Genomic DNA, 27,384 nt, shown 5'->3' with positions numbered 1-27,384 from the left:
GTCCAAATGTAGCCTCGACCAGGGACGGTCTGGCAATTCCCATTGGTGCAATGGAGCAGGTTGAGGCATGTTTTGATTGATCTGACACTGCGTGCATGACTTTACCTTGCTCTCCAGATCCTGATCCCTTTTTGGCCACCAGACATAGGATCTTGCAAGGTTTTTCATTCGAGACACCCCCGGATGAGTCTCATGTATTTCCTCTATGATCTGTGAACGTCCAGGGGGAGGAACGATGACTCTAGCACCCCAGAAGATGCAGCCTTCCTGCAGGCTCAGTTCTGTTTTGCGCTTTGCATAATGCCTTAGTTCCTCTTCCTCCACCGTACTGGGCCATCCTTGTAGGAGGAACGTCTTAACTTGGGATAGCACCCTCACCACTCAACGCCACTCCAAACACCAAGCGATTGTATTTGAATAACCCCTTGTGAGTGTTGATGGTGAGATACTCATTTGAATCTTTGTCGAGAAGGAGCTGCTGGTAAGCCTGGCTCATGTCCAACTTTGTGAAAAGTTTACCCCCTGCCAGAGTTGCAAACAGGTCCCCCACCCGTGGCAATGGGTACTCCTCCAGCTTAGAGAGTTTATAGTCCCCACATATCCTAGCCGTTTTGTCTTGCTTCAAAACCGGAACAATGGGGGCCGCCACCTGGAAAATTGGATGGGCTCAATGATACCCAGCTTCTGTAAGCGTTCAAGCTCCTCCTCCACTTTGCCTTTCATGGCATATGGCACCGATCTGGGCTTGAAAAAACGTGGCGTGGCCTCAGGGTCAACATGGAGTCTCACTTTTACGCCCTTTAGTGTGCCCAGCTCATCCCTGAATACGTCCCTGTACCGCTGCAGGACGTCCTCTGTTGTGTGTGCATACTTAACTTCATGCCAGTTCAGTCGGATCTTGCGAAGCCAATCACGGCCCAAAAGACTGGGCCCTCTGCCTTTCGCGATCATCAGCCTGGCCGTTGCCTTCTGTCCCTTGGCTGAAATGTCCACAAATAGCACCCCTAAATGTTGTATAGGCTGTCCCGTATAAGTCCTGAGTTTGAGCTTTGAGGACCTGAGGGGAGGTAGATTAGACCCCCATTTCCTCCTGTAGGTCTCCTCGCTGATGACCGACGCTGTGGCACCTGAATCAATCTCAAACTTGATGTCCTGCACCTCTACCGTGACTGTGGCATAATGGGGTTCAGGCGGTTCCTCATCTGTCTCCACTCCAAACATGTTATAGGAACACTGAGCTTCCTCTGCTTCTCCGTCCAGGTGATGTGTGGCTGCCTGAGAATTTTGTGTTTTCCCCCAGTCCTTTTGAGCTCCTGCATGTTTTAGCTAAATGTCCCTTTTCGTCACATGCATGGCAAACAGCATCTTTGAATTTGCAGTCATTTGCATAGTGTGCCCCTCCACACCAAAAACATTCCACCCGCCTTGCCGGTTTATCAGTCTCTCTCCTGACTTGGTGCACTGCCACTGCCTGCGGCACTCCGTTCCCTTTTTGGATATCTCTTGCATTAATAGCTGCCATTTCCATGCCATGGGAAATATCTAGGTCTTTCTTAGAAGTCAATGGAGGGGTTTCCCCCAGCAGGCGGCGCTGTCCAACACTGCCCCGAAGTCACAATGCTCCAAGAGCTGCCGTAACTCGGCTACAAAAGTTGGCGACAGACTGACCTTGCTTCCGGAAAAAGCTGTGAAACTTAAACCGCTGGACTATCACAGACGGTTTTGGATTGTGGTGGTTCACCACGAGCAGGACAAGTTCATCATACGGGATCTCCCCTGGTTTCCACGGTGTGGCCAAGTTCCTTATCAGCTTGCAAGTCCTTGCTCCACACGCACTCAAGAGAATAGAGCGCTTTTTAGCCTCCTCTGTAATCCCATTAGCAAGGAAAAAATGTCCCAACCTTTCCTCATACTCCGGCCAGTCTTCGTTTCCCTCCACAAATTTACTGATAGTCCCGAATATAGCCATTTGTACTCGAGGTCCCTCGTCACCGCTCATGTAGCTGCTGCGCCAGCCGTCTAGCTAGCCTCCGAGCACACCAACAAAAACAACGGGACGACGCGTCTAAAAATACCCGTTCTCCTCATCGCCAAAAATATGTGGTAACTTCTGCCCAATACAGGCGGGCGGCCGGGTTGTAAGGGAAGAATACTCGAGGCGTAGTGACCATTAATAACTTTATAGGTATGGCACATATCACGGCATACATCTACTGGTCATAACAGGAAGTCAGACTCGAACTACGGAAGCCCAGAGGAGCTTATATTAATCCAAATAGGAATACATTTATCTTGCGATGCAAATTAACGTTACAACAATTCCCTACTGAAATTGCAAAACTAGAGATGACCCCGCCTAGAGTGCACAAGGGCAGCAAGATCTGCAGGCTTGATCCTGTGCTGGACGAGGGCATTCTAAGAGTAGGTGGCCGACTGCATAAATCCAATGCCAGAGGAAACAAAACACCCCTGCATCTTGCCCAAAGATTCACACGTTTCAATACTGCTCTTAAGACTCATCCATGAACGCTGTGGCCACAATGGCAGAAACAACATGCTGTCAGAGCTCAGCAAAAAGTACTGCTGATTGCACAGGGCATCTCAGTAGCAAAGAAGGTGCTCTCAAGATGTGTCATTTGTCAGCGTGCAAGGGGAAAAGCAGGTGAACAGAAAATGGCGGATTTTCCGCTGGAAAGAATCCTACCTGACCTCCCTCCCTTTACTAATGTCGGGTTGGAGTACTTCGGCCCGATTGAAGTTAAGCGAGGAAGAACCACCATCAAAAGGTATGGAGTTATTTTTACCTGTATGTCTAGTCGAGCTGTTCATCTTGAAGTTGCTTTTTCACTTGACACAGACTCATGCATCCATGCTTTGAGGAGATTTGTCTGCAGGAGGGGCCAAGTTAAACACATCAGATCTGATAATGGAACCAACCTGAGGGGTGCTGACTTGAAGCTCAAGAAGGCCCTGATGTCACTGAATGAGCGGAAAATCGAAGATGCCCTGCTCCCTGATGGAATCGAATGGAGTTTCAACCCACGAGCAGCATCACACTATGGCGGAGTCTGGGAAAGGCTCATAAGATCTGTCCGCCAGGTGTTGAACACCACTCTCCATCAGCAGTCCATCGACGATGAAGGCCTTCGAACGATACTCTGTGAGGTGGAGACAATCCTAAACAACCGTCTTCTCTCCACAGTGTCCTCAGACCCACATGACCTTGAGCCACTGACTCCAAATCACATCCTCCTGTTGAAAGGCAAGCCAATCCTACCCCCTGGAACCTTCCTAAAGTCCGACCTCTATGCCAGGCGCCGCTTGAAACAGGTCCAGTACATGGCTGATCTTTTCTGGCACAGTTGGACTCAAGAATATCTTCTACTGCTGCAGGAGAAACAGAAATGGACTGCAGTAAAGAAGAATCTGAATGTTGGAGAGATTGTCCTGGTCGTTGACCCCACCGCTCCTCGAGGGTCCTGGCCATTAGGAAGAGTGCTGGAGACCAAACCTGATGCAAGGGGTCTGGTGCGGTGAGTGAAGCTCAAGACAAAGACTTCAGTCCTTGAGAGGCCCATTTCCAAACTGTGCCAAATCCTTGAGGCTGAAGAGTGACCAAAGTTCCTGATCACCTTTTAAAGGAATGTAATGTATACATGTTTTCACACCCTCTCTAAAGACATTATGCATTACATATACCTAAAACCATTAAGTGCTTATTTACTTCAACGATAATTGCCCCTCGTATGGCTCCTTTCTTATTAATTTAAGTAATTGGTTCTATATAGAACAATTAGGGGCCGGTGTGTAGGAGCCGCATTTAAGTTTTTTATTTTTTGATTGTCCCACTAATTTCTCGCTCTTTCCCAGCTGTGATGAGTGAACACCTGCGACATGATTAAATCCTTGGAACTTGGGGTTATAGGAAAAACCCGACCACGGTTTTTCACCAGTACAGGTTCGTTTTAAGCATGCTTTTATAACATAGTCATCTATACGATCTTCTCACTGTAACTAAAGTAAGGCAGTAGTTTAGAGAGCATATGTGGAGAGCTCTGTTTGGGCAGTGATTGATGTTGATGGCTGCGTCCCAGGGAGGGTTGAGCTTCTCAGACACTTATGCAAAACCGCTCATTATAACATAACATAATACAAAAGTGTCATAAATGGATAAGTCTCAGCCCACAACAAAGTTCTTTACATCTCATATTGTTTGAATTTGTGCTGAAACAGGGGGTTCAGTTACACTTTAAAATAAAAAGATTTAGCATTCAATTATTCATTTTTAAGTACCTTGGACACATAACAGAGATGTATTTCAGATGTAATCGTCTTCAAGTACCTTGAAGTGTTAGGGTCTCTCTAAAAACATTTTTCCCGATGGCAGAAAAGCTTATCTTCCTATCCAGCCCCCGCGTGACGTTGGCAGAGAGGATCATAGGAGGTGTGCTGGGTGCCCACTTGGCCTCCAGGTGATATCGGCTCCTTCGTTCCGTCAGCAGTGTTTTGGAATCAACCGAAGCCTGCAAGGACATATTATTATTTACATACCTTTTGGATATATAGTTTAAAAAAAATAGATCAAATGCATGTCTTCAGGATATAACATATCATGCAACTCACCATGAAATAATAGTGATGAACACCATCTAGTGAGAGCTCCACTTTTGCTTTTCTGGTATTTCTCTCTTGAACAAGTTGCCCTGAAGAAACCAACAGTCATGGCTTATTTAAATTGAACCAAACAAACAGAATCACTAAACAACATACAAACTAATTTTCAAACTACTTAAAAACTCACTAACTATCTAACTCACCAACTAAATAACACACTAACAAAAAACAACAACTCACTTAATAAACTAAGAATAACAATTAAACAAGTACAGCATAGTGTAATTTGAAAGGTTTAGGTGATCTGGACTAACCCTTCATGTGGATGGTCTTCAGGGGGTGGGAGAACTTGAGCAGCATGCGTTGGGGCTGGACGACCAGGTCCAGAGACATGTCCCTGGGGATAGAGGACTGGGGCGTGGCAAGCAGCAGGTGGAGTGAGGCCTCCCTGGGGAGCCACCACCCCCGCTGAGGTCAAGACGGTTGTGGAAGGGGAGGAAATGATGAGTCAAGCGACACATAGAAACTCATCTAATCTAATTTTATTTCATCTAATTTAATCTAATCTGATCTCAAGTAAGATAATAAAAGTTATATAATATTATAATATAATCTAAAGGAATGAAATCTAATCCAATTAAATATTTATAAAGTTTGCAGTCAAACTTTCATCATTCAAATGTATTCTTATCTTATCCAATATAATATAGATGAATATGGACAATCTACTGTATTCTATTCTATTCCATTCTATCCTAGTCAACCTAAATGTAATAAAGACATAAAAGTTCATTACTTTACCTCAGGCTATGGTTACATTTCCCCCAAAGCTGTTCTCACTGTACCTGAGAGAGAAGGGAGTAGGCCGCTTCCATCAGGTAGTAGTACAGCCCTCTGTCCAGCTTCAGAAGCCTGATGGACATGTGGGTGGGGCCAGGGGGAGGGAGCCACGCCCCTGTTGCAGGTGACGGGTAGGAGACATTGAAACACATCTGCCAGCCCACCATCCTGGACCCTGCAAGCGAGCACACATTAGGGAATCAAACCCAGAACCTTTCGGTTCTGGGTTAGTTAAACATTTAACAATGTTTAACTGATTGCATATCTGATGGTCCGCAAAATGTCTTGAACTTTAGTGGTACACCTAAAGTTAAAGGTTGGGAACCACTGGGCTAGGCCAAAACGTTCTGGGATCAAATCCCTATGTACGAAGTCTGTCTGGGGCCAGCCTTGTTTAAGATGCCCTAACCACTAGTTTGATGACGTCACAACCAAGGGGCCCCGGTGCGAGGTGTATGTGGATGTGTTTATCCTGATGGCCCATTTGCAGAGAGGGATGAGCTCATGAATTACCAAAACATGTATGCAGAGAAATGTCAGTCACTTTGGTTACTTGCTGAATGTCTCAATAGTAAGGAGTAATGTTTAACGATACTGTATATATCTTGAATCTATCTACAGAATATAAAGATTTACAGGTCTTTGGGCTGCAGCTGGTCTTCTCCTGGCGAGTCTTTGGACCGCTCATCTCCTCTCTGTGGTCTCCACTCACTTGAAATACTCGCGAGCTGAGACACAACCATTCACAAATACTATTAGGTATACAAATATAACAAAGTTAAAATGAATAGCTAAAGATCATAAGTAAATATTAAACACTATTATCCATGTTTAACCTTCACATTCCTTTTGAGGCCAATTAAAAGTATATCGAAGGGCTACAAAATGAATTCAGTAATTCAACAAGAACTAAAGTTTATCGTCAACAGAACACCAGACATGAATGCCCCTCATGGATTGAGCATGCTGACTGTAAGCTAACCTAAGGCGTTGAAAACCAGAGGGAAAACCAGCCGGACTCACTTGAGAGAGAAGAGGTCCATGTGCTCCTCTAGCGTATTGAGCTTGACCCGGAGATCCTGGCCCTCCTGCAGCTGAACGCTCCCGTCAAGACTGGTGGAGCTAATGAGCTCTGAGGCCCACTCCACCCCCACCTGGCCCAGGACCCCATCCACCCCCATCCATCCAGACAGGCCCACCAACGCACTGTGGAAAAAAGGCCAGACACTCAGGATCACATCAGATAGCACTCATAGCCCAGATGGGAAATCAGATGGCCCATTATGAAAAGATGATGGATACACGTATATCTATACCACCATGGTAGTAAATGTACTGGGTTCAATCTCCGATGTCCAACCCAATGTGGTTGAAGGCATTCCTGGGCTCCTATCCTGCGCCGTAATGAATGTATTTCAAAATAAAATTGTCTTCAAATAAAATCATCTGAAGTGCTTGATTTAAAATCATCTGAAGTGCTGACATTCATGTGTTTGCATGGATGTCAGCTGCGTGTCGCAGCTCCCCCCACCTCCAACAAATGCAAGTGACAAGCCTACACCAACACACACCCAAACGTCTGCTACAAATGTGTATGTGTGTGGGTGATCTTGGGTTTGACTGTGAGTCTATAGCCTTTTTCAGCAAGTCCTCTGCGTTTTTCAGCATTTTTTAATCAGGAGATTTGACCCTGAGGGTGTTTCAGACTTGATGCTTTATATGCCGACATCGGTGTCTACATCAGTAGAATCTCCGGGTGGTTTAGGGGGATGGGCTTGCAAGGGTCGGGATATGACGTAGGGTCTAAGTTTGCAAGAGGCTGGATAAGTGTGGAACGGGCAGAACTTATCGCGTTGTTGCTGCAATGATGCATCATATATAAATATAAAACATACATAGAACAACTGCATTACCGGAGAAACCATTCGACGGCAGGGAAGGATCTGGGAATTTCAGGACCCTATAGGGCCGATTGCTCTGTCAGTGAGCATTGCGCTAGCTGTGCTGCGCTTTAAAACCGTACTCCTTAAAACGGAGGTTTTGGAGTTTAACACGCAGCGGCGCACAAGGTTGAACGTCATTGCTGTGTAACGACACGTACAGGATCAGCTGATTCCTAGCTGACTCGGTTTAAACTGCTTGGAAACCGGAAGTACTCTGATTTCTAGTATACCCCAGAGCAGATGCAGTCTTAACTTCATGGTGGATGCATTTTGTGCTATAATTACCAACAAAAACTTAATGGGAATCTAAAATGAACTTTAATATAATAAAAACGCTATAATGTTGACATATATTATGAAATAGTCTAGGCTACTTTTTGTGGAAATCTGAGTCTTGATTCTGCCCTCACCTACGTCAATCAATTAGTTGTCATTGTTTTCTCTTGGGGTGTGTATGCAAACGTGATTACTTAAAGGTTGGGTATGGGATTTGCGAAATGCCAGCAGATTTTGAAAATACACAACTCAAATGGTCCTACCCCCTCTCCTTCAACGCTGACTCTGACTCCACCCATTCCAAGTACATGGACGAGCGAACACAGATGCGCGAGAGCGAGTCATTTGCTAGTTAGCTAGCTCCAGTAGCTACCGCAGGATAACAACAAACAGAAGCTTGCTCTGGGTCACGAGGTTTGAGTACGTGCACGAAGGGGTCGCGCGCGGGGCGCGGGGGACTGCAGTACGACCGTTTGATTGACGTACTTACTGTCCAATGCAACTCGGTTGCTCTGGAAATCATTGGCTGGAGTTTTTCGAGCCCTGCCCGTTCCACAGATGATTGACTTGTTTAATTTTCATGTCAGTACTTCTAACTCAGTGGCTTTAAGTGGGTTATGATATGGATTTCAAGTAATTTTGCAAAAATTGCCAAAGAAGCGAATTCCATACCCAACCTTTAATTAATTGAAGACGAACTAATAGGCCTATGTGAGTAATTAGGATAATGTCACGCCTTTCAATTCTCGGAGAAGGAGAGTTAGGACCATTTTAGTAAAGCATTGACCTTTTTATGTTTCGTTGAATGGTACGATCCTCCTCCATTTATTTTTTTTGCATACAAATAATCAGTTCTTTGTAGAGTTTTAGTTGGGCACTTTAGGCAACTCCTATATTGTAGCCTGTATTGTACTGAAGGCCTACCTGGTGTAATAAGTGTAAATGTATCATACCTATTATTCATAAAACTAATTCTGTGTGTGTGTTGGTTATGATGGAGCATTGTTTCATCCTGCAAACTGGTTTGGTCTCCTCTAAAACCACGTCAGTTGCGAGATTAGACTAACACGAACAAAATACGCCCTCTTTCTTCAGAGAAATGTGAATTTCTCTGAAGACACAGTAATTGAGATCAAGGTAAAATGCAGCTGCAGGTTAAACCACAAGTACATATGACACAGCAATGGAGTTTAAGATGTCACGTGACTTCTTCCGTCACCGACAAGTTTAAACCCGTGTTAAACTCTAAAAAGTGGCTAAGCTAGCGACAGAGCAATCGGCCCATAATGTTTAGCTTACTATTGTAAATAATAATACGTTTACCAAATACGTGCGTGCAGCTTTGATATATATTTTTTAACCATTCAGCAAACAAAAGGCAACAGGATGATTAGCATTTAGGGTGCCACTAAATGACATGCAAATGCAGACTGAAGCGTCATCAACACGCCCACTCACGGAGTGTGAGAAATGCCGAATTTCTACGCCTCATTCCCACGTCATTTACATTTCCTACGGAGAAAATAATACCTCAGGTGTGGTATTTTTTTCAGGAGAATTTCAGGGTACAAATGTCAGTATATGTTGTTCAGACATAGAGCCCATCAGGAAAATATCAGGAGACTATCAGGACACGTATGTCTGAAAGCAACTTATGTGTGCGTCAGTCAGTTATAGTTTAGCCTGTCAACATGCTGCTTTCAGACATACATACGTGGATGTCCTGATATTCTCCTGATGGGCCGTATATCTGAACAACATATCATGACATTTGTGATGCTAAATTACATGCAAATGCAGACCGAAGCGGTCGGCATTTGCATGTCATTGAGTGTTACCCAAAACGATAATCAGCCTGTTGCCTTTTGTTCGCTGAATGATTAAAAAATATATCACAGCTGCACGCATATATAGATATTCTTTTTTTTCATTATTATTAATTACAACAGTTAGCTGAAGATTATAGGGTCCCGGCATACTACTCCCTGTTCTCTCAGTTAAACACAGAAATAAACTACATTTTGACCCAGTGTTTGTTGTAAAAATTGGTCTCTCGATTCTCCATGCTGTCTGTGGTCAAACCAAAACAAACTACATTGACAGCAGTCACCCTTACCCTGCCTCTTACGAACTTAGACCCTACGTCATATCCCGGCCCTTGTAAGCCCACCCCCCTAAACCACCCGGAGATTCTACTGATATCTGAACGACACTGATGTCCGCATATATAGCATCAAGTCGGAATCACCCTCTCTCCTGGTGTTAAAATGCTTACAAATGCGGAGGACATTTCTGAAAACGGCTTATAGTCAATGTCAGGTTTTATGAAGGCACCAGAATGATGTTTATTTCATCAAAGTGTTAAACTAGCAATATTATAGCTGAGATGCGCCATTGGTGAAGTGTGTCGTTTATTCACGTTTGGCCGCAACATTGGTGTTTGCGAGCAGTTCCTGCACTCTGACTTGTTTTTATTGAGTTACTTTGGCTTAATGAAGCCCGCCAGAGAGAGGTGGCTGGGGTCTCTGTAGTTCCCGCTGCCCTTCAGCCGCACCGAGAGCAGGGAGGTCATGTTGAGGGCTAGGCGGATGGGCATCCCCGACAGAGACGGTATCACCAACTCCTCCGCCATCAGAACTGCCCGGTGGCTGAGCTTGACTTCCTGGCCCTGGGAGAGAGGGGGGTATAGATCAAGGGGCTCCACCAACGTTTCCATGCTGTGACACCATCTGTTGAAGTGCTTTTGACAATGGTCATTAAAATGAAAAAACATGAGATATGAGAGAATATGAGAAATACATCCAAACAACTTTTGTATTTTTCTTCAATATATGAATCCCCTTTTCCGGCTTTCAAAACAATGACCCATTAAACTGTCGAAGATTGTAGCCCATACACAAATGTTTCTAAAGATGAATAAGAAAAGCGGTTTACGATGGCCATCCTGCGACCTGCAACCTGCGACCAACCTAGTGGTCGCACCAACGTGGAAAACCCCAAGTTATAGGAGGTTCCCGACAGAACCAGTTGATTGCGGAAATATATTATGGGACTGATGGGATGGAGCATGTATCATACAGAGCCTCCACAGAGTAGAAAGTTATCGATTAGATTAGGTTACACTACAATACGTTACAGTAGAGGAGCTACCTTGAGCAGCCTGACGGCCAGCCCTGCCACCGTCATGGACAGCTGGTTGAACTGGGTGTGGAGGTCGTCGCAGGTGAACACACTGATCTCGTTTCCAAACACCTTCACGCCGACCCAACACCTGGGAGAGCCCTCACTGACTCTCCGGCCACCAGTCCACTGGGAACACAAACACACATGTATGACTCAGATCCCCAAGCTGTGGTCTATCACTTTATTGCAGCATTGTTCAACAGTTGATGAATACAATTTAGATCCAGTGTCTAGTGTTCTCCCAGAATGGCATCAATAATGCAATTATACTAAACTTAAGAAGTCATTATTAATTGTTAATCTCACCATGGCCTTGGCTCGGTCTAGATAGCTGCTGATGCTGGAGGAACAAGCTTCATTTTCCGCGCCATCATCGCCTTCTCCACCATCTCTTCTTCTTTTGCCTTCCCCGTTCTTCGACTGCGAATGCCCTCTGGTCCCCCCGGCGGGTTCCCTCTCAGAGCCGCGGGGCGGACGACCCAGCAGGTTCTTCAGGATTGGTTCTACGTTCTCAACTCGAAGGTCTACCTGGAATGGAAACAACCGGAGGATGTTTCCTGCTCTATTCCATGAGAAATTATTGATTTATTAGTTAAAAAATAATATATAGAAAAGTTAAAAATGTATATATTTTGTTATATATATATCTATATATATATTAGTGCTGTCAGGTAAACGCGTTATTAACGGCGTTAACGCAAACCAATTTTAACGGCGTTCATTTTTCTATCGCGCGATTAACGCAATTTATTTATTGATTTTATTTTTTGGGCTCAAAACAAAGAATTAGTAGCCTGCCTGGCTGCTATGTTCAAGGCAGTATGTTTGTATGTTCATTGTTTAGTTGCACGATAGGCTTTTCTTTTGTATCGTCCTGTTTTGATCAGTATATGCCAATGTTGTTATCAATGAAAAAACATTTGCACAAGGCAAGCCGATGCACGTCTCCATGTTGATAAGAGCATTAAAATGAGAAAAAATAATGGGACAAAGAAATCAAGGGATATTTAGCGTAGAAAAAATCGTGAGTTAACTATGACATTAATGTGATTAATCGCGATTAAATATTTTAAGCGCTTGACAGCACTAATATATATATTTTACGCTACATGTGTAAGGGATCCTGATATTTAAGTTCCTGTTTTTTCAGCAATATGTGTTTATTATTATATATTTACATTTTGTAGGTCAGTTGGTGGTGTTCTGTTTTGGATTGCAATGTGCTTTCGACTCCACCCTGCTACTTCCTGCTTTTCTTTGGTTTGCTGATATCCCCTGAGTTTGTGAACACACCTGTTGCTAATGTGTGTTGATTGGTTTGTGGTTACTTAAGCTCAGTGTGCCCATTCAGTCTCTGTCGGATCGTGCCTGTATGAATACTTGTGCCTTGCTGGGAATAAACTCAGAGAAAGTTATTGTGACCAAGCCTTCTGTCTGCGTTTGGATCCTTTTTGTTCCGAAAGCCTAACAGTACGATCCGACCAGTATGGATCCAGCAGAAATCAGCCAGTGGAAGACGGTCCTCGAACACCATGGTGTCACTCTGGGGAGACAACAGCAGCAACTGGAGGAGATTGGGAGAACAGTAACAGCCATCTCAAATGGGCTCACTGATCTCGCAGCCCAGGTTCAACAACTCCAAGTCTCAAGGGCCCCTCCAGCGGCAGCTCTCCTGGACCCCGTCGTACCACGGCCCAACCCCTCAGTCTCAGAGCCCCGTCTGCCCCCTCCCGAACACTATTCAGGGGAGCCAGGTACCTGTCGTTCTTTCTTAGCCCAATGCGAACTAATCTTCCAACTACAACCGTCAGCTTTCCCTACCGACCAAGCAAGAGTGGCGTATGTCATTACCCAGTTGTCCGGCCGAGCTAGAGAGTGGGGCACTGCTGTCTGGTCAGCCAGGGAGACCTTCTGCAACCTCTTCTCCACATTCTCTGAAGAGATGAGGAAGGTGTTTGATCGTTCCAAGCACGGCAGAGAGGCGGCACGGGAGATGCTGCATATCCGCCAGGGAAACCGCTCTGTGTCGGAATATGCCATAGATTTCCGGACTCTGGCTTCTTCTAGTGGATGGAATACAGACGCTCAGTTCGACGTTTTTCTCAATGGTCTCAGAGACCATAAAGGATGAAGTGATTACCCAGGAACCCCCCACCAGCTTCGATGCTGTGGTTGACCTGGCCATCCGCGTGGACTCCCGACTGCAGCAGCGCCGCAAGTGGAGATCTCCCAGAAGCCTTGGTGGAGCACCAGGTGAAGGAGCAGCTCCTCATCCGGCCTGGCCAGCCCTGCCATCCACCTCATCCACACCTCCTGAGCCAATGCAGATTAACCGCTATCACCTCACAGCAACAGAGAAGCAGCGGAGACTCAATGGCAATTTGTGCCTGTATTGTGGTCAGTCTGGCCACTTCTCCGTCTCTTGTCCATCAAAAGGAGGTGCTCATCAGTGAAACGAGGAGTACTGGTGAGCTCTACCCTTTTCAAGTCCTCCTCGATCCTGCTTCCAGCTACAATAGAGTGGGCTGGTCAGCAGCAACCACTCACCGTTCTCATTGACTCTGGGGCTGATGAGAATTTCATTGACACTAGACTAGCTTTTCAATTGGGACTGCAGACTCTTCCTTTAGATTCACCCCTAGTGGCCAATGCATTGAACGGTAGGAAGCTTGCTGATATAACCCATGTGTCTGCTCCTGTGTCTCTTCTAGTTTCTGGCAACCATCGTGAACAGATCCAGCTCCACATTATTGAGTCCCCTCACGCTCCCTTAGTCCTTGGTCGTCCCTGGTTGAGGAAACATAACCCTCACATTGACTGGGTCAGCAACAAGGTTCTGGGCTGGAGCCCTTCCTGTTTGTCACTCTGCCTTTGCCAAGCTCATGTCCCCGTCCCTGCCGTGGTTAATTCCCCTGGTGAATTCCCTGATTTGTCTGCCATTCCCTCTGTGTACATGGACCTCAAGGCCGTGTTTAGTAAGTCCCGCGCCGTTGCCCTTCCCCCTCATCGCCCATATGATTGTGGTATCGACCTCCTACCGGGTAAGGCACCACCCAGGGGCCGACTCTACTCCCTCTCCCGACCTGAATATGGGTCCATGGAGAAGTATATTCAGGAGTCATTGACTAACGGCATAATTCGCCCCTCTTCCTCCCCTGCGGGGGCAGGATTCTTTTTCGTTGCTAAGAAGGATGGCTCCCTTCGCCCCTGTATTGATTATCGTGGTCTCAATGACATTACTGTCAAGGACCGGTACCCTCTTCCCCTCATGTCGTCCGCATTCGAGCTACTCCATGGGTCAACCATATTCTCCAAACTGGACCTCCGGAGTGCTTACCACCTGGTTCGGATTCGCGAGGGGGATGAATGGAAGACCGCGTTCAATACCCCAACCGGTCATTATGAGTACCTCGTCATGCCATTTGGCCTCACCAATGCCCCGGCTGTTTTCCAGGCACTAGTCAATGACATCCTCAGAGACATGTTAAATAAGTTTGTTTTTGTCTATATAGATGACATTTAGATTTTTTCTCGCTCCCCTACTGACCATGTTCGTCATGTCCGCCAGGTTCTCCAGTGCCTCCTGGAGAATCAACTCTATGTTAAGGCAGAGAAATGTGAGTTCCACCGCAGCTCTGTTCCCTTCCTGGGGTTTGTTATCTCTGCCGGGGCCATTGAGATGGATAAACAGAAGGTGAGAGCAGTCGTTGACTGGCCCCAACCGACAACCCGCCGTGAGATGCAACGCTTTCTGGGATTTTCTAATTTCTATCGGCGGTTTATCAGAAACTACAGCGTGTTGGCTGCCCCTCTCACTGCCCTTACCTCAACATCAGTTCAGTTTGTCTGGTCACCTGCTGCGGAGAGAGCTTTTCAAGATCTCAAGAGGCGGTTTACCTCTGCCCCCATCCTGACACAGCCTGACCCCAACCGCCAGTTCATCGTGGAAGTGGACGCGTCAGATGTGGGTGTTGGAGCCATTCTTTCCCAGCGTTCAGCCAAGGATGGGAAGGTACACCCTTGCGCCTTTTTCTCCCATCGACTCACTCCATCGGAGCACAACTATGACGTTGGCAATCGAGAATTGCTGGCTGTTAAGTTGGCTCTAGAGGAGTGGCGCCATTGGCTAGAGGGGTCTAGTGTTCCTTTTTTGGTTTGGACTGATCATAAGAACCTTGAATACATTCGCACAGCAAAACGTCTGAATTCCCGCCAAGCCCGTTGGTGCCTTTTTATTTTCCCGATTCAACTTCACCCTGTCTTTCCGTCCCGGATCTAAGAATGGCAAACCAGACACCCTCTCCCGCATCTTCCCTGCCTCAAGTAGCCCAAAGGATCCGAGGAATATCCTTCCTGGTCACCGTATTGTTGGGGCAGTCCAGTGGGACATAGAGTCTCTGGTGCGCTCCGCCCAACCGGACAATGCTGCTCCCAGCCAGTGCCCTCTCAACCGCCTGTTTGTCCCTGTGCCCCTCCATTCCCAGGTCTTGCAGTGGGGTCATTCTTCCCGGCTCTCCTGCCATCCTGGAGCTAGGCGCACCCAAGCCTTCATCCGCCGGAGATTTTGGTGGCCTACCATTGGAGGTGATGTTCGTGCCTTTGTCTCAGCCTGTTCTGTCTGTGCACGGAGTAAGAACTCCACGCAACCCTCTTCCGGCCTGTTGCAGCCCCTACCCATCCCCAAGAGACGGTGGTCTCACATTGCTCTGGATTTCGTTACTGGCCTCCCACCGTCTGATGGTAACACCACTATTCTCACAGTTGTTGATCGATTTTCCAAATCGGTACATCTTGTTTCATTACCCAAGATCCCCTCTGCCAAGGAGACTGCAAGCTTAGTCATGCTGCATGTGTTCAAGTACCATGGATTGCCTGTGGATGTTGTTTCCGACAGAGGCCCACAGTTCACGTCTCACTTCTGGAAGGCCTTCTGCACTCTCATTGGTGCTTCTGTCAGTTTGTCCTCAGGGTACCATCCTCAAAGCAATGGGCAGACGGAGCGGGCAAACCAACAACTTGAGACAACTTTGCGTTGCATGGCAGCTGAAAGACCGTTCTCCTGGAGCTACCAGCTACCTTGGGTTGAGTATTCAATTAATTCCCTCACATCTGCCTCCTCAGGCCTCTCCCCTTTTGAATGCTGTCTCGGCTACCAGCCCCCCCTATTCCCTGCTCAGGAGGTAGAGGTCAGCGTGCCTTCAGCCCAGGCCTTCGTCCGCCGTTGCCGGCAGACATGGAGAAGCTCACGGACAGCTCTGCAGCGTGCCTCGGTCAAGATGAAGAGTCAGGCAGACCGCCGTCGCTCTAAGGCTCCTCCCTATCGTGTGGGACAGCGTGTCTGGCTGTCGACCCGGGACATTCCACTCAGGGTGGAGTCTCGGAAACTCGCACCCCGCTTCATTGGTCCTTACCCCATTGAGAGACTTATTGGCCCCTCTGCTGTCCGTCTAAAGCTCCCCCCCAACCTCCGCCGCATCCATCCCACATTCCATGTTTCCAGGGTTAAGCCCTTTGTCTTGAGCCAGCTCTGCCCCGCCCCCAAGCCCCCTCCTCCACCACGAATCATTGATGGCTCAGAGACCTTCACTGTTCACCAGCTCTTAGATGTTCGTCGCTGGGGCCGCGGCCTCCAGTTCCTTGTGGACTGGGAGGGCTACGGTCCAGAGGAGAGGTGCTGGGTTCCAGGTCGTGACATTCTTGACCGATCGCTCATTAAAGACTTTCTAGAGAAACATCCAGTTCCCCCAGTTATGACGCCAGGAGGCGTCCGTAGGAGGGGGGGTACTGTAAGGGATCCTGATATTTAAGTTCCTGTTTTTTCAGCAACATGTGTTTTTTATTATTTATTTACATTTTGTAGGTCAGTTGGTGGTGTTCTGTTTTGGATTGCAATGTACTTTCGACTCCACCCTGCTACTTCCTGCTTTTCTTTGGTTTGCTGATACCCCCTGAGTTTGTGAACACACCTGTTGCTAATGTGTGTTGATTGGTTTGTGGCTACTTAAGCTCAGTGTGCCCATTCAGTCTGTCGGATCGTGCCTGTATGAATACTTGTGCCTTGCTGGGAATAAACTCAGAGAAAGTTATTGTGACCAAGCATTCTGTCTGCGTTTGGATCCTTTTTGTTCCGAAAGCCTAACAACATGCCCACTGCACCGTCAGTCAACGGACGTGGGAAGGCGTGGCTGACTGATGGGGGAGTAGTCTTTGCAGAGGCATCCGTCAGCCAATCAAATCGCTTCGAAAAAGTTGAACATTTTTCAACTTCTTGACGGAGCCGAAGGCTCCAACGGAACGGACGGATCCACAATGCATTGCGCGTCCGTCCCCATTCAAAGTCAATGGGGATCAGTCAACGGACGGAGGTAGTGGGCACGGGGCGTTAGTGGTGGGCCGTTATCGGCGTTAACGGCTGCGTTAACGCAAAACTTTTATCGCGTGATAAACAAATATCGCCGTTAATCTATTTTCAAACACTTCCTTGTTCAGACCCATCATGTGACTGAACTAACCTATCAGAAGCTAGAATTTAGACTGAGGTAAACGTGAGGGAATCAGAGAGGCAGATTCAACAGAATATCCTGACTGTGTTAAATATGTAAATATGTAATAATTGTGTAACATAAATACGTAAATGATTAACTGACAAAAATTTAAAAAAAAAGTACATTTAGAGCAAATTAACTCCAATATAAATTATATTTTATTCTACAACTTTCAAATATTTAACTTCTAAACCTTACATCATTATGGATTATTACACGGCTCTTCTCAATGCTGTAGACTGCTCCATTCACTTGCATGGGCCTTCCCAACGTTCAGCTGTCAATTATTTTTGTTTATGCTCCGTTCACTTGCATGGGTACTTCACAACTTCCGGCGGTGGATTATAATTGACCACTGTCAAGGTAAACAAACAGATTTTTTGCCATTTGCCATTTTAATCTAGATTAATTTTGGAATTAATCTAGATTAAAAAAAAAACGTTGCCCACCACTAATATATATATGTATGTATTTATTTAGTAATTTATCAGATGCTTTTATCGATTATAAGCAATTTGAATTAATTTTAGATACATTTAATCAAGGAGCAGCAAGGGTGTAGGCATCTTGCTAAAGGATGCTCCAAGGTCGGCTGCAGAGCTGACATTAGGGATTGAAAACATTCGGCTATGGGTTGATCGGAGAATCTGCTAGCGATTTCACTTCCCTGGCCATATTTGAATAGATAATAACAAGATGACAGGCAGGGTTCTACCTACTTCCAGAAGGTTATGTGCTCTGCCATGAAGATACACCGTCAGGTTAGCCATGGCAGAGCGCGGGAGGAAGGATTTGGTTGAGAAAATCAGTGACCCTTCTAGGTTTGCAATGCCCATGCCTGAGACACACACACACACACACACACACACACACATACAAATTGATAATAAGCATTATAGAAGTGAACCACATCACAAATCAACCATAACAAAAAGTGAATCCCGTTACCTGTGGCAACAGTGTAGTCAGAATAGGACGAATATTTCCAGAACTCCGCTTCAAAGTCTTTGCTGATGATGTCATCAGGTAGGGCCTCCATTAGAGTTTGTTTTATTGGATCATCACTCTTTAGGACCGCAGTCAGGTGACTCCACACAAAGGAACCAACTAAAGAAAGCAAAAAGTATCTTAGCATCCCCTTAACATCCAGAAGTCTTACTTACAAATACAAATATCAAAAAGAGAAATGCATTCAGCACTTTTCCAGTAAGAGAATAATCAATAAAATAGAATCAAAGAAGGATAGGTCCAACTCATGCATCTCCTTTAAGTAGAAGTAAAGATTAAGTTTTAAATAACTTCCTAAAACCAAAGAGAGGGAATATTTAAGTCATGTAGCATGATTATCAGTAAGGTCAGTTGAAATCTTAGTGAAATAGAGCTTACACATGGATCTGTTAAAAAAAAATTGAATATGAAAATATTACATATTTCAAATTGTATTGTTTACAATCTCACATTTAGCTTATCTGAAGATTTACCTTTTCACATAAACTATGGATTTAAAGGAATGAGTTTTAATATTTAAAGTAAAATCAGAAATGTCTGTGTTTGAGTTTCATGACATAAGGGTCTGTGTTCCCGTCCCTCTGCTGGGGAGCGGCCAGACCTTGGCTGGAGCTCTCGTTGCCGAGGGTCGCCCTGACCGCCCGCAGCGTGCGTGGATCAGGGCAGCGCATGAGCTGCTGGTATGCAGCGACCCGGACCTCTGCGTCCTCCTGGGAGGAGCGATACAGCTGCAACAGCACAGAGCGCTGCAGAGGAAACCAGCTGTCAATCAACGGTGTCAGAACACCCTCCTCACCTCTTCTCCTCCTCCTCTCCAATGACCTCTTCCACCCTTCACCCAGATAATCATGTGATCTGGTTCTGAGGGGTGTTGACATAAAACATATCGACCACATGGACATAGCGACCAGAATGCTGTTGTGGGGAATTTAGATTCAATTGATAGATGGAGCGAGATGAGTGGATGATAAATAGGTAAGTAGATAGATAGCATGATAGACAGGATCCTCAGCGCACACTTATTGTTGTTGTTGTTGCACTATTGTCACTCACATCAGTAGTACAGGGCATGCGTCTGAAGGAGCGGATGGCAGCGAGCTGCAGTTCTGGGACCTCTGAGGAGCCGAGCACACAGCGGCTCAGCATTGCTACCAGGGCCGGGGCCGAGAGGCCTGAGTTCCCCACAGCTTTCAGTATGTACAGGAGCTGCAAGAAAGACCGAAATCAATGTGGGATTAGAAGGAAGGACTTCAAATTCAGAACATCTTGAATACACAATAGGGCACACAAACACGACCGGAGAAGGATGCTAAAACAATAAAAAAAAATACTTTGGAGTAAGAAAGGAGTAGAAAGGTGAAAGGCACTTTATTGGGTATCAAGTATAAAACACTTCCTTTCAGCATGTTTGAAGTGAAAATGTATCATATCTCATCACTTCAAGAATTTACATTTACCGACTTAAAACCATCTATTCACAGAGTCAATCATGCAGGAAGACAACCAGCTCTTCGGGATCAGTTAGGATGAGGTGTTTTGGCTCAGGGATACCGCAACACTCAAGGGGCGAGCCGGGAATCGAACTAGTAACTTTCTGGTTACCAGTCAACCCGCTTTACCTCCTGAGAGTTAAAGTCACCCCTAGCAGTAGGCCTGCTGTTCCACCAGCTGGCCAATAAAACGTTTTTGGAGGTGTCCACTAGTTCAATTCTTTATAAAGTCATGTTTGCCCTTCTCCTCCCTACTATGCTGATCTGTTCGTGCACAATTGGACATTATCTGGTGGCAGGGGCTTAAGCTTATTCTTGCAGGTTGGTGGTATTCCCTCTAAAGTCATGCCTCCTCTTCCTTCAGTTAAACTCGTCATTATAATGCATGTGCAAACAAAGAGTTAGAAGAGATGTTTCTATTGCGCTTTGCATTTACCTCTGACACTCTCCTCGGATCCTTTCCTCCACATCCACTGCCTAGGCTGTCCTGCAACGTCTGCACAAAGCTCTGGACCTGAGGAAGACTGGTGCATGGGCCAGCGGACCTCCGACACAGAGCATGGACCATTGAGGAGCCCGCCAGCAGGGCCCGGGGACGCAGCTCTGGGGCCTCCAGCAGGGCCTGGCATGGAGGACCAGAGACATAGTGGATGCAGTTGGTCTCGTTTCATTATAAACAGATGAGATGAGATGGACTTCATGATCCCAGACAAATGTAAATGTAAACATTATTGACATATTATGGTTAACCTCTCCCCCCTGCCTCCACCTGTTCATAAGCATGTCACATCAAATGTTATACATATATACACTTATATATTCAAACGGCATCATGAAGAAGTCATCAGCATCAGTGAAATGGTAGTCCTGTTGCTCCTACATTGATTGAGTTGATGATGAGGGGAGACGGGTGGGGGATGAGGGCTAGGCTAGTGAGGTAGGACTGAGCCCGGTCCAGATCCAGGTCTCCTCTCTGCATCAGCTCGGTCAACAGCAGCACACAGCTCTCCGAGCCACATGCTGGGAGGGCCGACAGCAGCGGATGCCTGTCCAACAACAAAGAATAGGACACTAGGTGTGAATCAATGTCGGGGAATAGAAAAGTTTTTACAAGATGTTATTTGAATATGGTTTAATGATTTGGTAACACTTTATAATAAGGTGCAATAATAAATAGCAAACTAGTCATTACCTAACCTTTGTTAACATTGGTTAATTGTTACTAAAATATCTACTTGGCACAAGTTACGGTTTTTTTCACATACCACCGAGTGTTGCTGGTAAGGGTTAGGGCCGTGTGTTAGGGATAGGGCCGTGTGTTAGGGTTAGGGCGGTGTGTTAGGGTTGGGTTAGGGTTATGCAAACAACTAATATTTAATTAATGATGAAAAAACTATTAACTTGTGCCAAATAGATATTTTAGTAACAATTAACAAATCTTAAAAAAGGGTTAGGTAATGACCAACTGGTCATTACCTAACCCTTTTTTAATATTTCAACATGTATTATGGCAACTTATTATAAAGTGTTACCAATGATTTTTATGATTGATCATTATGATTTATATGCAAACAAATATATATGTGCAAAATAAATATTCAAAAACAAAAAAACAAACATGTATATCTAATAGCTAATTGTTGTATACTATTAACTGTATAAAAGTCCTGTGACAGAAAATCAGTTAGTTTTTTAATTTGAATAAATTTTGTCTCCTTCAGGTTGTGTTATCTGACCACCCATCTGTTCACTGGTGATACCTTGTTCCAATTTATTAACCTGTTCCCTGGGGTGAACCGGTCACAAGAACTCCCTTATCTGTACCAGAAATACTACTGCATGTACTATGTGTATTCTGGGCTCACTCTGCTAGAGAGGAGACTATTGTATTCAGACATTGAAATAGGTTAATTGTGTACAACTATTGTGTGCTTTTTTGCATTTAGAAGTCTCATCTGTCCTAGACGCAAAATCTCAAGAAATTGTCACGACAGTACATAAAGAGTTAGGTCCCATATTAGTATGACCAGCTTTTTTGTCTCAGGAATGTGAAGTTCAATTAGTGACCAGCAAGATGCAGATTGTAAAAAAATAAATAAAAATGCTTGGGGCTTAAATGCATTTATCGTACAGTTTATAGACTAACTCAAGATCAGAGGACATGTATATGTGCAATTCAATAGGAAATTAATTCACTCACCAGTCATCGCGACAGTTGAAGGAAGACTCTTGCCAGAGCATCTTCAGTTGAGACAGAGACAGATCTTTCAACTGGAAGACCAGCTGAAGGAAGCGTTGGGACATCTGAGATGGCCCAAGGAGGGTAGGAGATTGTTAGGATGGACTAAACATTCGACATTGTGATTTATTGTGAATTTGATTTCAACCCATTATGTAAAATGTTTTGTTGCTCCTCAAATGAAAATGTTTGGACAGAACTGTGAATTATTCCACTGTCGATCAAGTCATCCATCTTTCATTTCCCAAAGAATAAAGCTTTTAGAGAGCTATCTTGGTTTAAACCGACTTTGTGAAGGTTGGCTGATTCAGCTTGACTTGGACCTCAAATGCAAAGCTGGATAACATTCAATACCTCCCAGACTGAAAAAAGTCCCCTGGGGAGGCAAGCCGCGACATATGATGAAAGGTAAACAAGTGGTTCGGCAAAACATTGACTCATTGAGAGTTTACCCCAAACAATCCCTGGAGCAGCCAGACTGGATAGTATCTTGCTTTGTGTTTGCTCTATTATTTCATCACTGTTATCATAATTCAAGGAAAATCATGCATTCTGTTAATTAGAATACTGAGTCATTGAGCAAATGATTTTATAAATTATTATAATTAATTAATTATAGATACTTACTGCTGAGCAGGTAGGGTTATGTTGCAGACATCGATGATTCAAACTCTGAACCTTTCAGCTAGGACTCATAACCCTTACCAGTCTATCCTGCACTCTGTAATATATTATCATCATGTATTTCCATTGAATGAGCAATTTGATCCAAAGAGTCTTAAAAAATGTTTAAGTGACCCTATTTTACCACCAGGTGTGATTGTGATTATCCTTGACAAGTCTTTTCAATATCATCCCTGCCCTGTGATTTAGTGACATCACAAATGGGAATGATTTAGTGGGAATCACAAGTGTGGCTTCAAGGTGGGTTTAAATCCTACCTGTTGCTGATCCCGGGTGAGACCACATAAGAGGTTGATGCTTTCGCTGGCCTGCTGACGTGTGGACAATGGGCTTCGACGTGGTCCTCCCTCATGGTCAAACATCAGGTCTGTCAGCACACCCGGTCCCAGTGATTCAGAATCTGAACAAGCGGGAGGAGAAGAGGAGGAGGAGAAGGAGGGGAAAAGAGGTAGAGAGGAGGTGGAGAGGGGGAAGAGGAGAGGAGGCGGTGAGGAGAAGGAGGGGAGGAGATGAGGAAGAGTGGAGGAGGAGAAGCGGAGGAGATGAGGAGTAGGAAATGAGGAGGAGAGGAGGAGAGGAAGAGGGGTCCTTTGGTGAACACAATATTGTTCACTAAAGGAACCCTTTGATGTTGTATACCTGATGAGTATCGGAGATACTCAACAGGTATACAACACACACAGCCTGCAGGTTTTTCCATTATATCCCGCAAGGTTGATGCCGCTAATGTTATGGGGACAGGATGGTCTAGTAGTGTTTAACTCCCAGTCAAAAGGATTCAAGGTTTGAACCCAAAGGTAGGTACTCCACATGTTCCACATGGGAAATGTGGGCGTTGAAATGTGGTTGTGACAGGCTTTCACTCATGTCGGCGGGAAATGGAAGTAATAATAAAGTATGTTGCTCTGGATGAAAGCATCTGCTGATATATTTAGTAATTTGGTAGATGCTAAAGTAGTAAATAGTAACAGCTGTTAGAATACACGGCTAGCTACAAGCAATCAGCAGCACATTCACCTGACCCGGGCGCTGACTCCGGCTGGGCTCTGAGCAGAGAGAGCTTGGACAGAGTCTGGGTCGTGACCAGTCCTGCTCTTCCAGTTACCATTGAGACCGTTTCAGTGCAGTTGACCTCCACCATCACTTTGGTCCTTTGCATTCGTTGAGCACATTGGAGCTTGGAGTCAACTGTCTGAAAACAAGCAGACAAAATGGTTGGGTTAGGAAGAGGTCTCATTTGGGAGTTTTGCATGTTAACATGATGTCAATGCAGATGGTAGAGTTAACTGCAAGGAGACTAGTGATGATATTAGTAATGGTGGCTGAAAAATTAGAATTTTGGGTAACCAGAAACCCCTCAAAAAGAATCTTATAATTAATAGTATTGTATATCAGCCTGATAATGCACAGTAACAAAGAATGGCAAAAACCATTAAACCACAAAAGCAATAAAAAGCAACCTCAATTGCACCAATTGAGGATCTTCTAAATCTTCCCTCTTAACTTCCACCAATCTCGCATTAGCACTTTGTTTTCTCTGTGTGGTTACTCTTTAAACTGATTGGTAGGGGAGGAATCTAAAATGAGCCCTCAGTATTTGGATTTTGTTTTGAAATAAGCCAAGGTGATCAACTCACGGTATCCTCGGTCAGCGATACAGAATGGGACCAGAAGTCTGACAGTCGGGGCTGTTGACATTCCTTCAGGTCCCTTGTCTTGATCAATACAGATCCTCTCTGTTTATACCTGCTGTGGCAGGTACCATAGACATCAGTCTGGAAGAAGTGACATGATAAAACAACGTTAAACAGACTGTGAAAGTAACTTGGACGCCTTCTTAGAATTCCTTGATTTCTTTAACAGAATTTATTAAATAACATGAAAATATCAGTTGAAGTTTCCCACCTCTTTCTCTGTTTCCCCTTTGGAGGCTGTGTGGGAGGTCTGGAGCATACTCAGTAGAGCTCTCTTGATGTTCATGGCCCACACCTGCTCGCCCTCCTGTGGACACAGTGCAGTGACCTTTCCCCTTCGGAGAGAGAACTTGAGGCGCGTCCCCTCCAGAGACTCCCTGGGGGAGAAAGAAAAACACACCATCCTCAGTCCCTGAGGGAGGCAGGACTTACAGACAGACAAGCCGTGTTGGTTCTGCTGAACAAATTATTTGGGGCAGTGCATTGCACTTAACACTAACAATGACTATAGGATTATTATTTGATGTCATATGTATTGATCGCAACATCACCTCAGACTCTTGAAACGCAGTACAGAGTGCTCCTTCTGGGAGGAGATCCTCTTTATCTGTGAATTTCTAATCTGGGATGCAGGAACACATCAAGATAACACTTTATTAATCACAGGGTTGAAATTCAAGTGTTTTTACAGAAAAACAGTTAAAAGGACAGTACGAATAAAAGTGAAACATGAGCACAATAAATGTTTGGAATAGAAGAAACCAGAGTGAAAACACAACAGCGTGACCTCTCTCTTCCTAACGATTCTGGCTCTATTTTAAAGCTTTGTGGGTTTCAATCCCCTGCTGACCTTCAACATTAAATGGCACTTTGAGATAGTTTGTATGTCGACGACAAAGTCCAGGGCCAGACCGTTCCTTCCCGAGTTGGCGCCGCGGAGGGTGGTGGACATGGCTGTGCTGTACCTGTAGGTGTACCTCACCCCTCTCTGATAGGACAGCTCTGGGGACAAGGACCCTGTGGATATGATGGGCCACTCACAATCACTCAAAGAAATCAATACATTTAGTCCATGATGAAAAAACATAGAAATGGAAGGAATAAAATGATTATTATTTAACGTGCAGTATACTGTATGTCCACGATGGTAGATTCTCACCAGGACAAGCAGGGTCACAGAGAGGATTCACCATCTGACGGCCCTCCCCTAATCCACACATGACAAAAATAACGGTCAAACATCCCTAACATCTATATATATGTTCAACCTCAAATGTTTCCTTCATATAAAGAAATTGGTGCTGTTGCTCACATACATATACGTCTTTTCTTTCCAACACACAATAATAATGTATAAATAATAACAGATTCACCAATCTATGCCCCATAGTAATAGAAGGGCTGTTAAACCAAAAAACGTACCATGCAGAAGGAGAAGAACAAGCATGAAATAAAGGCAGTGAAGTAATGACAGAGACTTAGCAGCCATAGCAGCACTGAGTAGCTGTAGCCCTCTCTGCCAGGGACTCCACATGCAAGTAAGGTAAAGTAAATCCCAGCACTGTTCACAGCCAATGAACGACCCTTCGTGTGTGTAGGCCTTCAACGGTGACCCAGACGGCTCCAAGCATCCAATCAGGAAAGGCCTTCCCAATAAGAGTTGCAAACACACATGCACACGACCAATCAGTTCACACATTAGTGGGGCTCTATTGGGGCGGGGGTCTGGGGGAGGGGTCTTCTTGCGCCTGGATCACTTCAATACTAGGGTCATGTCCAAAAAGAAAAAGCGCAAATAATACTTCAAACAAATCAATCATTTTAAGGAGATCTAGATGCTAAAGTAGGAAAGAATAGGAGAAAGAATGAAAAGGGGAAGGAAATTAAGAAAGAAAACAATACAGAAGATGGGGAATTACGAAGGTGAATTATAACAATTCACATAAAAAGTTACACTTTTTTTAAATGTTTGATATATTAGACACAGATACATGTTTGACAGGCAGTTGCAACCATAATGAATGTATCAATGTACGCAAAGTTTTACGAATGAACCATCTTGCACTGAAAACCGGAAACCAATTGAAGGGAGTAAACACTTGAAGAGAGGTACATCTAGCCTGCTTGTTTGTTGACTATCTCGATTTTGTCCAGAGGGAGGGGAGGTTGTCTGTGATATGGGAGATAATAAAAAAAACTGTCCAAACAAAACGCTAGAAAAAAGAAACTGTAGTCAAAGACTTTCAGTGCATGCCACACGTTTTTTTTTCAGAAGGTGATTAGGCAGATAATAACACAAAATATGTAATTCCCTGTTCTCATCATTATTCACGCAAGCGCCCATCTTTCCACGATGCAACCACTCCTGAGCGGCCCACGCCTTCCATACGTCAGGCCTAACCTCATCCCGCGACCAAATGCTTGTAAAGGGGTGCTCCAAATGTGCGTTACTAGCGAGAGAGAGAGAGAGAGAGAGAGAGAGAGAGAGAGAGAGAGAGAGAGAGAGAGAGAGAGAGAGAGAGAGAGAGAGAGAGAGAGAGAGAGAGAGAGAGAGAGAGAGAGAGAGAGGGAGAGAGGGAGAGAGGGAGAGAGGGAGAGAGGGGGGGAGAGGGGGGGAGAGCGAGGGAGAGAGAGAGAATACATTTCGTTATGTTTCTGAAATGTCTTGGTCTAATTCATCTTCATAACGCTATATGAATTCTCAAGTCTAACTCTTAACATGTTTTTCATTGTTCTCGTTACGGTAACTTTGCACTGGCGTAGGCCTACTCTCAGAGTCCCCGATTGGTGTACGCATGGACCTATTAAAGAACACACCACGCCCACAGGAGGTCCGCGAACGGAAATGACGGTGTCGGTAGACCGGGA

The 27,384-nt window shown here is 45.1% G+C and overlaps 2 protein-coding genes across 2 annotated transcripts; both read right to left on the bottom strand.

Moving 5' to 3' along the window:
* Positions 1 to 3,888: 3,888 nt before the first annotated feature.
* On the bottom strand, positions 3,889 to 6,639 carry LOC115549482 (uncharacterized). The gene is made up of 6 exons (XM_030364700.1): positions 6,478 to 6,639; positions 6,091 to 6,182; positions 5,460 to 5,629; positions 4,929 to 5,082; positions 4,624 to 4,703; positions 3,889 to 4,523 (listed from the first exon to the last, which is right to left on the bottom strand). The coding sequence occupies exons 1-6, from the start codon at positions 6,633 to 6,635 to the stop codon at positions 4,335 to 4,337; spliced, it is 843 nt and encodes a 280-aa protein (XP_030220560.1). The 5' UTR covers positions 6,636 to 6,639; the 3' UTR covers positions 3,889 to 4,334.
* Positions 6,640 to 9,659: 3,020 nt separating this feature from the next.
* LOC115549659 (vitellogenin) lies at positions 9,660 to 26,082 on the bottom strand. The gene is made up of 18 exons (XM_030364978.1): positions 25,939 to 26,082; positions 25,676 to 25,723; positions 25,367 to 25,533; positions 25,068 to 25,138; positions 24,728 to 24,893; positions 24,460 to 24,597; positions 23,840 to 24,014; positions 23,080 to 23,222; positions 22,100 to 22,203; positions 20,780 to 20,945; positions 20,336 to 20,521; positions 19,463 to 19,615; positions 19,011 to 19,155; positions 18,350 to 18,508; positions 18,121 to 18,239; positions 11,163 to 11,384; positions 10,824 to 10,982; positions 9,660 to 10,341 (listed from the first exon to the last, which is right to left on the bottom strand). Exons 1-18 carry the CDS (start codon positions 26,048 to 26,050, stop codon positions 10,153 to 10,155), a joined length of 2,622 nt encoding a protein of 873 aa, XP_030220838.1. The 5' UTR covers positions 26,051 to 26,082; the 3' UTR covers positions 9,660 to 10,152.
* Positions 26,083 to 27,384: the final 1,302 nt, after the last annotated feature.

Source organism: Gadus morhua, chromosome 8 (assembly GCF_902167405.1).
Source record: "Gadus morhua chromosome 8, gadMor3.0, whole genome shotgun sequence".
Lineage (NCBI taxonomy): Eukaryota > Metazoa > Chordata > Actinopteri > Gadiformes > Gadidae > Gadus > Gadus morhua.
The sequence above is the reverse complement of the archived record's forward strand: the minus strand, read 5'-3'. Positions and strand labels throughout refer to the sequence as shown.

Excerpts from the sequence above, each read along its gene's own strand:
- LOC115549659 (XM_030364978.1), bottom strand. The coding sequence starts at position 26,050 with ATGTGGAGTCCCTGGCAGAGAGGGCTACAGCTACTCAGTGCTGCTATG. Across the intron at positions 20,522-20,779 it reads TCATCATCAACTCAATCAAT|GCCCTGCTGGAGGCCCCAGA; the intron begins GTAGGAGCAACA and ends CCTCCATGCCAG. Across the intron at positions 11,385-18,120 it reads GAGCACATAACCTTCTGGAA|GTAGACCTTCGAGTTGAGAA; the intron begins GTAGGTAGAACC and ends TTTCCATTCCAG.
- LOC115549482 (XM_030364700.1), bottom strand. The coding sequence starts at position 6,635 with ATGGGGGTGGATGGGGTCCTGGGCCAGGTGGGGGTGGAGTGGGCCTCA. Across the intron at positions 5,630-6,090 it reads CAGCTGCAGCCCAAAGACCT|GGTCCAGGATGGTGGGCTGG; the intron begins GTAAATCTTTAT and ends GCTCGCTTGCAG. Across the intron at positions 4,704-4,928 it reads GAAGACCATCCACATGAAGG|GGCAACTTGTTCAAGAGAGA; the intron begins GTTAGTCCAGAT and ends TGGTTTCTTCAG.